The 14,052-nt window shown below is 41.2% G+C and overlaps 1 protein-coding gene across 1 annotated transcript in view; it reads right to left on the bottom strand.

The window, feature by feature from the left end:
- fndc4a (fibronectin type III domain containing 4a) overlaps positions 1-14,052 on the bottom strand; it is a gene marked incomplete at both ends in the record, with an annotated part of 76,194 nt that overhangs the window by 40,279 nt on the left and 21,863 nt on the right. Inside the window, one exon of the mRNA XM_080743945.1 lies at positions 4,862-4,951. Coding sequence (XP_080600071.1) covers positions 4,862-4,951 — 90 coding nt within the window. The remainder of the gene's footprint in view (positions 1-4,861; positions 4,952-14,052) is intronic.

Genomic DNA, 14,052 nt, shown 5'->3' with positions numbered 1-14,052 from the left:
ACAGCTAGTATATACTTTATCCCCCGACCCTCTCAAAATGGCTGCCGGGGGAGGGGCATCCCAGTATGACACCAGCTTTGCAAGCCCTATTGTGGGCTCGCTGAAAGCGAGACCAGTATGTTCTCCCAAATATTTATATAGTAAAGTTATTCTCCTCAAAACTGGCTGACAGTACAAAGGCAGGCCTTTAGGCTAGCCAATGAGGCAGCAGCGTTCTTGGTGACATCATCACCAACAAGTGCGACCTGATATAAATGACAACAACACCCACATGAAATCTTTTGTAGTTTTTGAAATATTTAACTTTAAGCATCCAATGCATTTCCAATGGGAAATTAGTCTGGAGAGAGAGAGGAAGAGACACCCATTGGGTAGATCTTTGTGCCCATACATGGTGTTCCATGCAAGCCCACACTGTTTCGTAGGAACAGTATTTCTAGTGAATGAATAATACCGGCGCCGTTCCCCATGATTTATGGGGAACAGGGCCGGTGGTTTTTTATTTTTTTAAATATTGAAAAAAGGGCCATTTTTAGCTTAATCTAATCATAATCTAGTTTAGATTATTTGACTGAACGTTAAATACATAGATTGAGATGACGCACACAAAGATCAACAATTAAGACATACAAATATAAAACAACAAAAAATAGAATAATACATCATAGAAAATGAGTAAGTTAAAAACAATTGCATACTGAAGTAGAGAGACTTAAGAGCATGTTATTAAATTGTCCATAGGATATTGGAGCATTAACTTTTAAAATAATAAGGGGGGTAATAATAATAAGGGTAATAATAATAATAAGGGTAAGGGTAATAATAATAATAATAATAATAAACTGTCCAAATAAAATGAAAACATCAATTATATAAAACGAAAATCAAAAACAGGAACAGTTGCATTTAAGTGAATCAAACAAAGACATTTTGAAAACAGCAAATGAGGTAATTGATCTAATTGCAATAGGTAAATTATTCCAGTCATCAGGTGCTTTAAACTTAAATGAACGTCTCCCAATTTCTGTCTGTAAATTACTAGGTACTTCAAAATAAGGTTGTTGAGCAGGGGCGGTTTTTATAAACTGGGGGCTCCCCACAAAGGTAGTAAAAGAGGCCCCCCCCCCATGAGCGCGCGTGAAAAATAGATATGCGTGAAAAAAACAGTATGCGTGCGTGCGAAATGCAGGAATTAAAAATGCCACCCTCCAACTCAATACCTATTCTGAAAAAGTGATGATTTAGCATGACAAGACGATGAACTTGACAAGACAATGAAGAGCAGAGGCAGAGGAAGCCTATTTGTTGTCATTATGGTTGGTTTTAAATACCTAACCACAATCATTTTGGATCTATTTGATTAATTTAAGAAGAGTACAGTAAGGTAGCCTATATAGAGTAGGCCTATATGTATATTTTTATACAGGACATATTTGATGCAGGACAATAATTATTTTAATAACAATAAGGGAATATCAGTGAATAATAATACTTTAAAATTATATTTTAATTATTAATTATTTAATTTAATTATTATTTTTCAAAATTCTGATAAAATTAAAGCTGCAAGCAGCAATGACCGGGCCCTCGCAGCTCTACCCACGTCACAAGGGGCAACAGCCAATCAGAAGAGGGGACAGGACTAAGTTAAACCAATTAAGGTGAAGGACTCTTGATGAAGTCATATGACACCAGCCACAAGTCTGTACGACAAACGGTTCATGAGATATAGAGGCACTTCCTGTTTGGCGAAGGGCACTTCCTGTTTGGCGAAGGAAGCGCCAATTAAGGTTAAGGACTCTTAATCAAGTCATATGACACCAGCCCCGAGTCTGTACGACAAACGGTTCATGAGATATAGAGGCACTTCCTGTTTGGTGAAGGGCACTTCCTGTTTGGCGAAGGAAGTTTGATCTCTGTGTGAAACCTATTGACTCCAGTGAGCAGTTGGTCAATTCTTTAAACAATCATAACTTTTGACAGGAATGGGCTAGAGACTTACTTTTTTTCCCTAAATGCTCAGAATAATGAGCCCAGCAGGGGGCCCCCTCTGCCTTGGGGCTCTACGCAGTTGCGTAGTCTGCGTAGAGCAAATGCCCGCCCCTGTTGTTGAGTATGTCTTAATGGATATCTCGAACTATAGGGAATCTAACCCAGGAGGACCTCCTAGCTGTGAGTCGACAGAACTACCGACTGCGCCACCGTGCCCTCTGGTTAAGCCATACTCTTACTCAGTGGTGGAAAAAGTACTCTTCAGTGGTGGAAAAAGTACATATTTTACTTTAAGTAAAAGTATCAATACTGCAATGTAGAAATTCCCTGTTAGTAAAAGTCCCAAATTCAAGAGTAGGAAAGTGTTGGCATCAAAAGTACAAAATGTTTGAAAATAGCAGATCTACAAGCTCAAACGCATTCTGATGCGACGCGTTGTGAACTTGTAGATCGGCTATTTTCAAATAGCCAAGGTATAAAATAGGGCTAAAATGGTTTATGTATGTTTTACAATATTATAATTTATATCTGCAAAGTAACTAGTAACTAAAGTTTTCAAATAATTGTAGTGGAGTAAAAGTACATGTACAATGTTTGGATCTGAGATGTACTGTAGCAGTAAAAGTATTGGAAATTGGAAATACTCAGGTACAATTACCTCAAAATGTTAAGTAAATGTACTTAGTTACTTAACACCACTGCTCTTACTCCCCACCTCCCATGCTTCTGGTTCCTACTATTTAGGACTCGGTCTACAGCCCAGGGGCAGGACACCCAGTCACTGGGAGGTCTTTCAGACATGCCAGTTCTCATAGTTTATTTAATCTACACACAGATCCTCAAAGGGAGGGCAAGTCACCTCATGAATGCAGAGCTGAAGAGCACAGACTAAGGCAGGGGTTCCCAAACTTTTTTGGCTCAGGGCACCCCTACAAATACTTTTTTCATCCGAGGCAACCCTACATTAGCTTAATGAATGTAGGGGTGGCTTTTTCACTCCTGGCACCTTACATTTATGGCAAAGTTTAGCAAGGAAAACATTGAGATAATGGCTATTTTGGTTAGAACTGACTGAAGATTTAAAATTCAAGTTTAAAATTATCCTAAAATAGCCTAGTTGTTTTTAATTGTCCAAATAAATTCCAAATATTATCAAATTATCTCGCTGCACCCCTGGACTGCGGTCACGGCACCTCAGGGTGCCCCGTCACCCACTTTCAAAACCCCTGGACTAAGGGATTGATGTCATATCTCCCCCATAGTGCTGTAGCAACACTGCCAAAATAAAATACTGGGTAATATTCAAAGATGTCAGATAAATGTTTCATGTCAGATAAATGTTTCATGTCAGAATTAGTTTGCTATAACTATTCTGTAGTGTAACTGTAAAGGATACTGCACTAGCGGCTGTCCAGTTCATTAATTCGGGGAGTTAATGATTAAGCTGTCATTACAGTGGTGAAATAGCTGGAATATGTGCATGTGGATTATTTCAAGTTGCTGTATCTCAGTTATGAACAGCTTTGGTGTGACCCAGCCAGAGGATTGAAACCTGACTTCCAAATCTCAGGGTGAACACTAACAACAAGGCCACAAAGTGAATTTGTATGTGTTTGTGCACTTGGAAAGCAACAGCACACAAGTTGGTGTCCAAACTTGACACAGAAATTGGTCATGGTTCCGGCCATTCAACCGCCTACTCAACCAAGGTTCAACAAAGACGTCTGCTGTTGTGTTTGTACCTTTTGTTTGGATTATATAACAGGCGTCTTATTCATTGAGAAACTCACAGTGGAGGTGGAGGTCTCCACACTTGGTTTGCCACACCAGCGCAGCCTAGATCGTATACTTGCTTTTCTTATTTCCTATAGAAAAATGACCAAGCATATCACTCTGTCTTGTGTGAGAATCAAACCACAGTGACGGTGTAATCCATGGATGGGCCTTTCAGATTTTCTTTTAAAGGAAGGACTTATAGTTTAATACTACCTACTTACTCCCATGAGAATAGCTAGTACTGTATGTGTGTGTATAATGCATGTGTGCTTGTAGATATGCTATTTCTGCTGAACGTTCGCTTGTTATCACATGCCCAAAATAGGGACGCTAGGGTCCATTTGGTTAATATTTTATGTACTCTAGACATTGCCTGCAGTGTGATGTGAAATGGCCAGCGTCTGTCGTGTGTTGTGCAGGGTGTTTAGACTGTACATGACTGTTATTTATTTACCATGTCAGTACAGTATGTGCTTTGACATGTTATTATCAATATGTTCTAGCACCCATGTCACAAAGACATTTCTATACCGTAACTGGCAACCAGTCAGTCACACCAAATCTCTTTGCCGAAAATAGCATCTACATGCTCACAACATGTCGTATTGTGAGCTTGTAGATCTGCTATTTTCACCAAACTAGATTTTCAGGATGCTATTTGTGGCCTTCAAATCTAGTCCTGTATATTGCACTAATCAGAGTAATGGTCAGCAAGTTATGGCTATTTGAAGCGATAACACACTGTTGTAGTGCACCATATGTGAGCAATTTAGGCTTTGTAGTATGACTATTCTCATGTCAGACTCCGGAACATTGTTTGTGACACGTTTGGTACAGATAGGAGCATCTGTGCACCTACAGTAGCCCCCTGGGGGGCCACTTGCAGACCCCTAAACAGTGTTTGTTGCCGGTTTGTTGTGGATCGGCGCAACGGTGCGTCTCCCACTAGTCCAGATGTTATGTTTGTGACGTCTACCCTCCGTCGACCCAATAGGCAATTTTAATATAGGGGAGGTTCGCCCCAGAATAGGGAAGCTAGCTGGTTTCATGTGGTTAATCGTTAGCATAAATGTACATGAATTTAGAAACATACCTGCCCACATGAGCAAAACCACCACAATGATAATCATCTCCCCTGTTTGTAGATGTCTGGACTTGTCCAGTCCCTGCACTGTGGGATCATCTGAGAGAGAGAGAGAGAGAGAGGAGCAGGTCAATACATCTTTTAAATCATAATATTTTGCCTGTATTTGTAACGTAATGTGTGCTTAAATTTTTGCCAATACTTGAGTTACAGCAAATGTATGTCATGTGCAATCATAAGAGGACATGTACTACAACCAGTAAGACTCCCTAATCGGGAGATAAGCGACCGTAGGTCACTTATCTCCACAAATAGAGCAAAAATGTGTTTTTCCAAAATCTTCCTGATCCATGTTGTTGACATGAGTGTAGACATACTGTGTAGTGATTTTCGTGATTTTAGGGCAAAATCTGAATCGGCCTCATGGTGGCGCTAGAGGGCCATGTGAGAAATGAGGGGTGGGGTCTCCGCGCCGCCAAGGCGGACGAATAGGTACCGGCCCCGGCTCTCCCGGTCGCTCCTAGCCCGAGTTACGGCATTTTATGTGAGCTGCAGTGGCAGGGGGTCCTCCACTGGGGGCGCCACCACTTTTGCATCCGTTCTGGAGCACCAGGAGTGGGTGGTCCCCGGGAATGCCCCGTGAGCAGCCCCGTTGGGGTGGTCATTTGGTAATTTTTGCACATGTGCTCATTTTTTACACTTGGGGGTCCCCGAGGGAGCTGGGGGTCCCTGGAGCTCCGGGGGTCCTTGGAGGTTGTAGTTTGGCAGGTAAGGAGTGTGTGTGCAAAATCTGGCATGGATCGGGGCAACGGTTGCGGAGATATGAGCAGGGCAAAAGTGTGACGTGTGACGTGTGTGACGGACGGACGGACAGACGGACACCTCGAGCAGCTTTCTGTAGTAAGTGCGACCTACGGTCGCAACAAACAAAAACATGCTGCAGACACAGACTTTAAAGACTGTTTGAAAGGAAGAAGAAAGAGAAAATCACACCCGTGTGTGTGTGTGTGTGTGTGTGTGTGTGTGTGTGTGTGTGTGTGTGTGTGTGTGTGTGTGTGTGTGTGTGTGTGTGTGTGTGTGTGTGTGTGTGTGTGTGTGTGTGTGTGTGTGTGTGTGTGTGTGTGTGTGTGTGTGTGTGTGTGTGTGTGTGTGTGTGTGTGTGTGTGTGTGTGTTGCCTGGCCTGTTCTGGCCTGGCCTGAACAACAGCGCCCCTCCCTTAACATGTGTGGTCAGAAAAGGTACTACACCACAGGCTTGAGGCTACATACAGACCCACCGACATACATACATACATACATACAAACAAACATACATACCTACACACACGGCCACGCTATGGAGACGGTGTGACCACCGCTCAAAAAGTATATTCATGTGATAAACGGCAGCTCAGATCTAAATACAATCTAATTTCCCTTTAAACTTCTCTATCACTCACAAAGGAGCCATCCAACCTCCAAGATGCATCAATCACCATTACTTAGTTGGCCCTGTCAGCGAAGGGCAGCAAAAATGTGTGTACCTGATGCGAGCATCATGCAATTTTTTTCCAGAAGCTGCTGGAGGAGGAAGTAGTGTGCACAAACCAATGAGTAATCCTTCTTTATAAGAGGATTGACGATGACGAACCCCTCCTCCTAAACCATCTTTTAACCTGTGAGGATGGAACTCTTCCAGAGCACCACTCTTCCCAATTGCTACTCTTTTAGTGAAGCACTCATCAAGGCATTGGCCCTGAATACCAGAGCGTCAGCTCTCCCTTTATGCGTTTGCAATTAACGTCCACTTCTTGGTTTATTGGGGGATTGTTTTTGTATTGGAAGCATTTATTGTCTGAGTCATAAAGGCTTCATTGTGGACACATTTACCATTTATATGTAGTAATGATCATATTCTAATGGACAAATTGCCATGAAACTAGATGACCACATAAACTTTGAGTGACCCATAGCCCTTTTCTGTAGTTCTGCCCTCCGGCTGAAATGACCACTTGTTTTCTGATTTAAATGCACAATATTGTTGCTTTTTAGTAATGGTACAGGTATTTTGTTCTTTGAAACGTGTGTTGTTTACATTATTTGTTAATCTTGCATTAATACAGTACATAATAAAGTTGAGGTTTTCTCAACTTTGATGCTACACTTTTACGGAATTACCTGATATATTATTGATTTCAGCTGTTACAAGACCTGCTTTAATTACTTATTGTCTATATTATTATATTTTATCTATAGGTCTACCTGTTAGAGCCATTTTCTTATTTTCCATTTATTGGATTTATATACATTTTGATATTATTTGCGGTAATTTGCCTGCTATACGAAATGTATATTTTCGGGTTTATTTGATCATTCTATGAAATTGATGATGATGATTTGAAGAGTTCTATGGGTTGAATGAAGAAATGAATTGTATTGAATTGAATGGGGTTGAATTGAGGTCCCCTCCCTAATAGAATGATTTGGGTGCGGTGAAAAGACATGGGTGACACCCTGGCTTTGGTTTTGATGCAGACGGGGAAGCGTCAGTTTGTTGACCGCGCAGCAGGCTCTTTCTGTTATTTAAAGTGTTCAAAGTTTATGTTTATGAGACGGAGAAAAGGCGCAAATAAATAATGAATTAATTGACGCAACTTTCGGATCTCCGTGACTGTGATTGAGTGCTGTTATTTAAACAAGAAGAGACGCGAGTTATTTAACAACAAGACTGCAACACCACCCCGACATAGAACGTGGCTTTATATTTGTTTGTAAGAAAGGCCACAATAATACCCATTTGAAACCTACACATCATTGTCCATTCCCATAGTTATTGAAAAAGCTAAATATAACATTATATATAACTTTCAAGGTTTTGTTCCCAAGAGTGAGCCAAAGGAATTAACAAATTACTTGCCCTACAGTAAGTGTGTGCTGCTGCAGTACCCTACATATTTCACATTATGTATTCAGTCTCTCAATGAGAAGTAGCAATGCATTGTCCTCAACAGTTTCCAAAGGACTCTGTATAAGATAATTAGTCAGCCCTGCCCAGATATCCCATGGCACTCTTTGGGACTGTGAACTGTGCAGCAAAGCCTTGCACTGTAGTAATACCCCAGCTGCTCTTAATTGGTACCACTGAAACAAAATTCATCCGCTCATTGATTTGTACATTGTCTCTCTTTGTTCTCCTAGTTATAATGTGGAGTATGTTGTGATCAACAGCATGGTTAAACAATATCTGTCGGTTACCTTTGTCTGTGTGTTCATGGCAAATTTTATCACTGCAAATTCTTCCTCTGATTTATTATGTTTTCTACGTCTGTCTGGAAATTGGATTTGTCGCCCCTGGTATGAGCACTGAGCCTATATGACTCCATATCCTATACGGTTTGTAGATGATGCATTGAATAAATATTTTAATAACATAGAAACTAGTGGTTTGAATCCTCCATGGTGCGTCTGGCTTGGCCGAATGCTCCATCGTACACAATTAGCCGTGTTCAAGGGTGGGAAGCTGGGGATGGCGATCTCTGATGCTGCACTAACGACTCCTACTGGTTGGTCAGTGCGTGTTTTCGGCAAAGAGGAGAACTAGCTTGGATAGTATGTGTATGACATCCCAGTGAAACTCCTCACTGTCAGTTGGGGAAGAAAAGGCTGACAACATCATGTGTATCCTCAAACATGACGAACTGTAGGGGTTAGCAGTGACAGGGACTTCACACCTGCGTGGTGAAAAATCGGGAATAATGACTATATTTGGAGAAATATAAACAAAAGCCTTTTGAGTGCCAGCATTGAGCGTAGCTTTGTGATTCTGTTAACTTTCTTTCCTTGCTGTTAAAAACATTGCAGCAAGGTTTAGACTCAGCATAGGGATTAGTGAACCTGTCATTCCTTTGAAGTGTTGCACAGTAATTGTGTCTAAGGGGACCGCACACTTCTAGTTGTGTTTGACAGCCTAAGACATTCATGCTTTTGACTTTGCTGTTGAATTATTAATGAAACACCATACTATCTGGGGTACTGTTGATGCAACAACGGTGGATCACACATTACAACACATCAATGTTACACACAGCATAAGGAGACATTTATCATAAGTGCTGATTACAACTTCTTCCAGTGTTGCGGTAATGCTGCCCGAGTGCCCTAGGGTAGAAGAAGTAATGTCCTGGAAGGCATTCTGTTGTCTGATCCCAGGAATTATATGTCCATTTTATCTCTAGATCCCAGTGAGCGGAAGTAGAATAAAGTATTGTTTCTCTCCCACATCTTCCATGGTAAACTCTTCACATACAGTAATACAGTACGAGGAGGTAATTTGGAGTGTTTTCTTAGCGTTCCATTTCCTCCCACTTAAGGCCATTTCCCAATTGCGCTGTGCAGTGACACTGGTATTGACCTTCGTGAAGTCATGCAACCACCTGGAAGTAGTATTCGAAGCTTAGTTTTTGTTGTCTTATAGTGACACATTGGGGAGTGAAAATGACTGTGAGAATGTGTTGCAACAGCCAGTCTCCAGAGCCATGGCTGACCATGGAGGGTTATTATAATGACTTGATTGTGTGCCACATGTCTGGATATATCTCTATTTCAATGATCAGTCTCTCCTCTCCTCGTCCACTGTGCCTCGATACAACAGGTTGGGGATCTGCTACGGTTGCAGAAGAAGCAATGCCATTCCCATGGGTACCCGGATGCATTAAGAAAATATATGTTCACCGCATGGTGATGCCTGGAAATAGAACAGCGGCGTAAAGGAACGCTGGGCTGGGCATCAACGCATTTAGTGCCGCCAGTGTGGAGGTGGTTGTACGTGGAGAATAATGGGGGTGCCTGTTTTGACACACGCTGTTTGCGAATTGCAGCCATTGTGTTTTGGACTTTACCGTTCTTGGTTGACACTTACAAAGACATTATTCAAAACACTTGTTTTGAGTAATGTGTACTGTATGACCTGTTTAAACCTGCTCTTTATGCCTGACCTACTTTGAGTTGCATCACTGTCGCATGTTTCCAAAGTGAAAGACAGAGCCATGCATGCTATAAATAAAACATCACTTGTGTGGTTCCCCCAGCTATCCTAGGGCCTGTTCTTAGAGCCCAGCAAAACCTCCCTTACTTTTGAAGGGCACACAAATCCCATGCAAACATTCTAATGCAATTAAACCAGTCTTTGAGAATACATAATCGATTTGATCCCAAGTTTCCGACAAAGCTATAGTCTACTATGCATGTATAACTTAATCTTCTGCATTAGGCCTATGCTCATATATGTAAGTGTGTTTGATGAAATAGTATTGCAGTGAGGGGAATAACAGCCCTATTGATTCAGAGTAGCTATAGCTCTCTTTGATGTATCAGAGTCACTGCAAATTAATTGACCTTACATTTTGAGTGCCGGTTTGTAACAAAGGATCTAAAAGGTGAATATAGATTAAAAAAGGCTTTTCAGGTCCCTAGTGAACAGCCACACAAAAAGCAACACTTAGTTCAAGTTGTGAGCTGTCACTTAATGGCATTGGGACTTTAAGGGAGCGCTGACATTCTGATTCTATGAGGTTATTTTGGGAGGGAGCGTTGAATTCCAAACAACTCCTCTCAGTGGGCAAATAACTTTTTGTGTGCCTTTATTGCCACCATCAATACTCATCAGATAGCAATAGCTATCAATCTTTTGATGTACTGCAAATAAGTGATGCTGTTGTGATGACCAATGCCCAATGTTGGTGAAGAGACTACGTTTCTGATTAGGTGATCTGATAATAAGACCTTCCAAGTGGATGGTTCCATGAACCCACTGCAATTGTGAACAAGTGGTGCAATAATGTGCCAGAAGAAATTGTATAACCCCTGGATGTCATAGGCTAAAATTATTGCATCTCTCTTTTTGCACCCAAGGCACACCAATGGACAAGTCAAAATCTCAAGGTTTTGCATTCCTACCTGTGCCGTTATCAGACTGTAAAAGTACATTTGTATATACTACGGCCAAATAAATAGTTTAAGCACTAATATCACAAATAAATGCCATGTGAGCTATTTTCACTAATTTGTGAATTTGGAAAAAAAAAAGATAAAGTAAAACAATTGGAGTGGGGTTGAAACGCCAGGTTGAAAGTGTTTTAAAAATCACACCCGTGTGAACTGAGCGGTGGTCGTGGAGGCTGCGCAACAGCAAAAAAAAAAAAAAAAAAAAAATATATATATATATATATATATATATATACATACAATATATATATATATACATATACACTGTGTGTATATAATATTAAACAAAATATTAAACAAAATATTAATAATAAAATGCATGTCACTCAGGCCGCCACTGGTATCCATCCATCATACATCCATCATCCATCCATCCATCTATCCATAATCCATCATCCATCCATCAATTGTGTGTGTGTGTGTGTGTGTGTGTGTGTGTGTGTGTGTGTGTGTGTGTGTGTGTGTGTGTGTGTGTGTGTGTGTGTGTGTGTGTGTGTGTGTGGGGGGGCCTGGCCTGGCCAACAGCGCCCCTCCCTTAACATGTGTGGTCACAAAAGGTACTGCAGGCTCTGCATGCTACATACAGACACGCACGCACGCACACACACACACACGCACGCACGCATACACACACAACCACGTATAGGAGACGGTGTGACCACTGCTCAAAAAGGGCTAGAATGTGCCTCTGTATTGGGAAATTAGTTGTCACAATGTAATGATATGGGGGGAGGGGGGGGGGCTATCCCCAGGTACTTTATCAGTTTCAGAAGGTGTTTATTTCACCTATTACTTACTGCAGACATTGTGCTTTTGCGTTGTAAAGATGGATTTGTGGAAAGTTGACACTGATTGCTCTCTCACTAGATCCCCAAAACACACTTCAGGTAATGAAGCCCATAAACGGACTCAGCTATTTTTCTGACCTACTTGGATGACTCTCAGGGCTCCCAAGACCTGATATAGTAAATCTTTAGTTTTATGAGTCTACACATGTAGAAAGAGACTGCGAACCAGTTAATCATTCTTTTAAATGCACTGGTAAATGACTGGGTTATTTCATTACTTTCTGTTCAGGTTGTGTGAATGTTCTGTCTTACTTAACTGAATCCCTCGCTTTAATTTTCTTTCCGACAAATTCGCTCAATGTACATTTATTTTGCTTGGAAGTACATCGAGATGCTGTGTATCCTGTACATAAACTCATCGACAGAATGATACCAAATGCATGCATGCTTTAATACCAAAATGGAATGCATGCAGTAATCAGTTTAGAGGTTGATCGTGAATTAGTCTCTCCTCTCACTTTTGCTGATCATGCCAACTAAACTAATGCTACCAAATCTGAGTCAGCTGAAGAGCAACATGATTCACTAGCATCAGCACTTCCCATATGAGGAACTTTGGCTGCACCATATAAATCATGAAGGAAAACCAGTATCTCAAGTAGGTCCAGTGTTTAGACCTCTTTATTGTGTGCTGTCACTGTTCCTTTTAATTGATTTATCCTATTTTCAGGGCTGAAGCAAAAATTGAGAATTATGACCCAAATGATTGCTTCTGAAAGCTAGTATCGTACTCTTTCTCGCTCTTCTCGTTTTCTACTGAATCAATTCTCAATCGGTCACCGTCTTCATATTATCCACCGGCCCATCAACTGAGCGCATGGACACTGAATCTGAAGTGTTTTAGAGTGTGTGTCAGAATCCTGATTAGGCACCCCAAAGTGATATATACGCGTAGTGTTGCATAGATTTAGAGAGCCCCGTCTGTGGCCATGCGTGAAGAAAGACACTGTCAATAATGAATTGGATGGTTGGAGAAAATAAACCTTTGAGAGACATGGCGAGGCCCTCTGGGAGAAGCAGCAGAGAGGGGGCTTCAGGCTACATGCACTTATCGTCTGTGCTGGCCTATACTCTAGCTCATTTTTAAATGTCAACATGCTTGAAAGCATTCAAAATCCAGGAGAGGGTACAGTGCAAGACTTCCTATGTTTTGCCAGAGGAAAAGGGCCTTTAGCAGACCATGTGTCGGTGAACGTGAGGCAAACATATTTTCGTCATTGTTATGTAACAGAGCGGTGAAGTCACATGGGCCCATGGGGCAGCAGGACGCAAGGCGCAAATGTGCTGCGGGTGTGTCCAGCTCCAAATTGTGTTAGTTAAAACGGGGTGTTTTCCAGAAGAAGAAAAAAAGCACCACGCAAAGGTGTGTCATCTCTGAATTAGTCATAGGTGTGTTTTGGGCATCAAATAAATCAGTGTTGTCTCCAATTCCCTATAGAGGAGAAGTTCACCCCCGAAATTACTTTTTTTCTATTGATTACTCATGCCATAGAGACTTGAGTTCAATAATATATATTTTTTTGTATTTGTCGCATTCCTAAAACAAAATTGATGATTATAGTAAATGTACCACAATTGATTCCGTATGGGGACCCGGATGCATGGCACTGGATGGGTCTTTTTTCTTTCTTTTTTTTTTTTTTTTTTTTGAATGTGACAAAAAAAAAAAAAAATATTGAACTCCATGGCATGAGTAATCAATAGGAAAAAAAAGTCATTTTGGGGGTGAACTACTCCTTTAAGAGCTAGTTGTGCTGCAAGCCTGCAACTGGTGCATTGTTATCTAAATGATGGATTTGGCAAGTTGGAGGAAACAAACCCAATATCTCCTCATGTCCAAGAGACATCTTTCATATGATGACATATCAACTGAATAATTGCATGTGTTACACCTGAGATTCAAACCGGGGTCTCCAGTGGGGGAAATCAAGCTAAGCTGAATCTCCCCCATGGCCAGCGGAGATATTTGGGAGGGGCTGGGCTTCCAAAACAGACAAATTGTATTTTATTTTATCTTATCACAACTTTCTTGTGGCCAAGACTCTAACCCTAAAAGTAATGATTGCTCGGCACCGTTCTTCATAACAATCTAAATTCATGAAGTGAAATATTGTGTAGTTATAGCAGAGACTGAGATAAAGCAGCGAATGTTGAAAAAGAACAAAGGCAACATGTGCGTGAAGACAGTGAAGACAGAATGTACAACTGGCTCAGCCTGCACAAATTCGATTTTTTTCCCAATCAGACCCGTGAAGCAATAGGCCTATGAGTTTGACACCCCTACTGCACACCAATGGCTGCATCTCCTCAGAATGAAATGTGAAAATTCTGAAGTGTGCCATCAACATGTTGACTGAACCAATTTGCAAA

Source organism: Nannobrachium achirus, assembly GCF_963921795.1.
Source record: "Nannobrachium achirus genome assembly, chromosome: 16".
Classification (NCBI taxonomy): domain Eukaryota; kingdom Metazoa; phylum Chordata; class Actinopteri; order Myctophiformes; family Myctophidae; genus Nannobrachium; species Nannobrachium achirus.
This window is presented reverse-complemented; position numbering and strand designations above follow the sequence as displayed.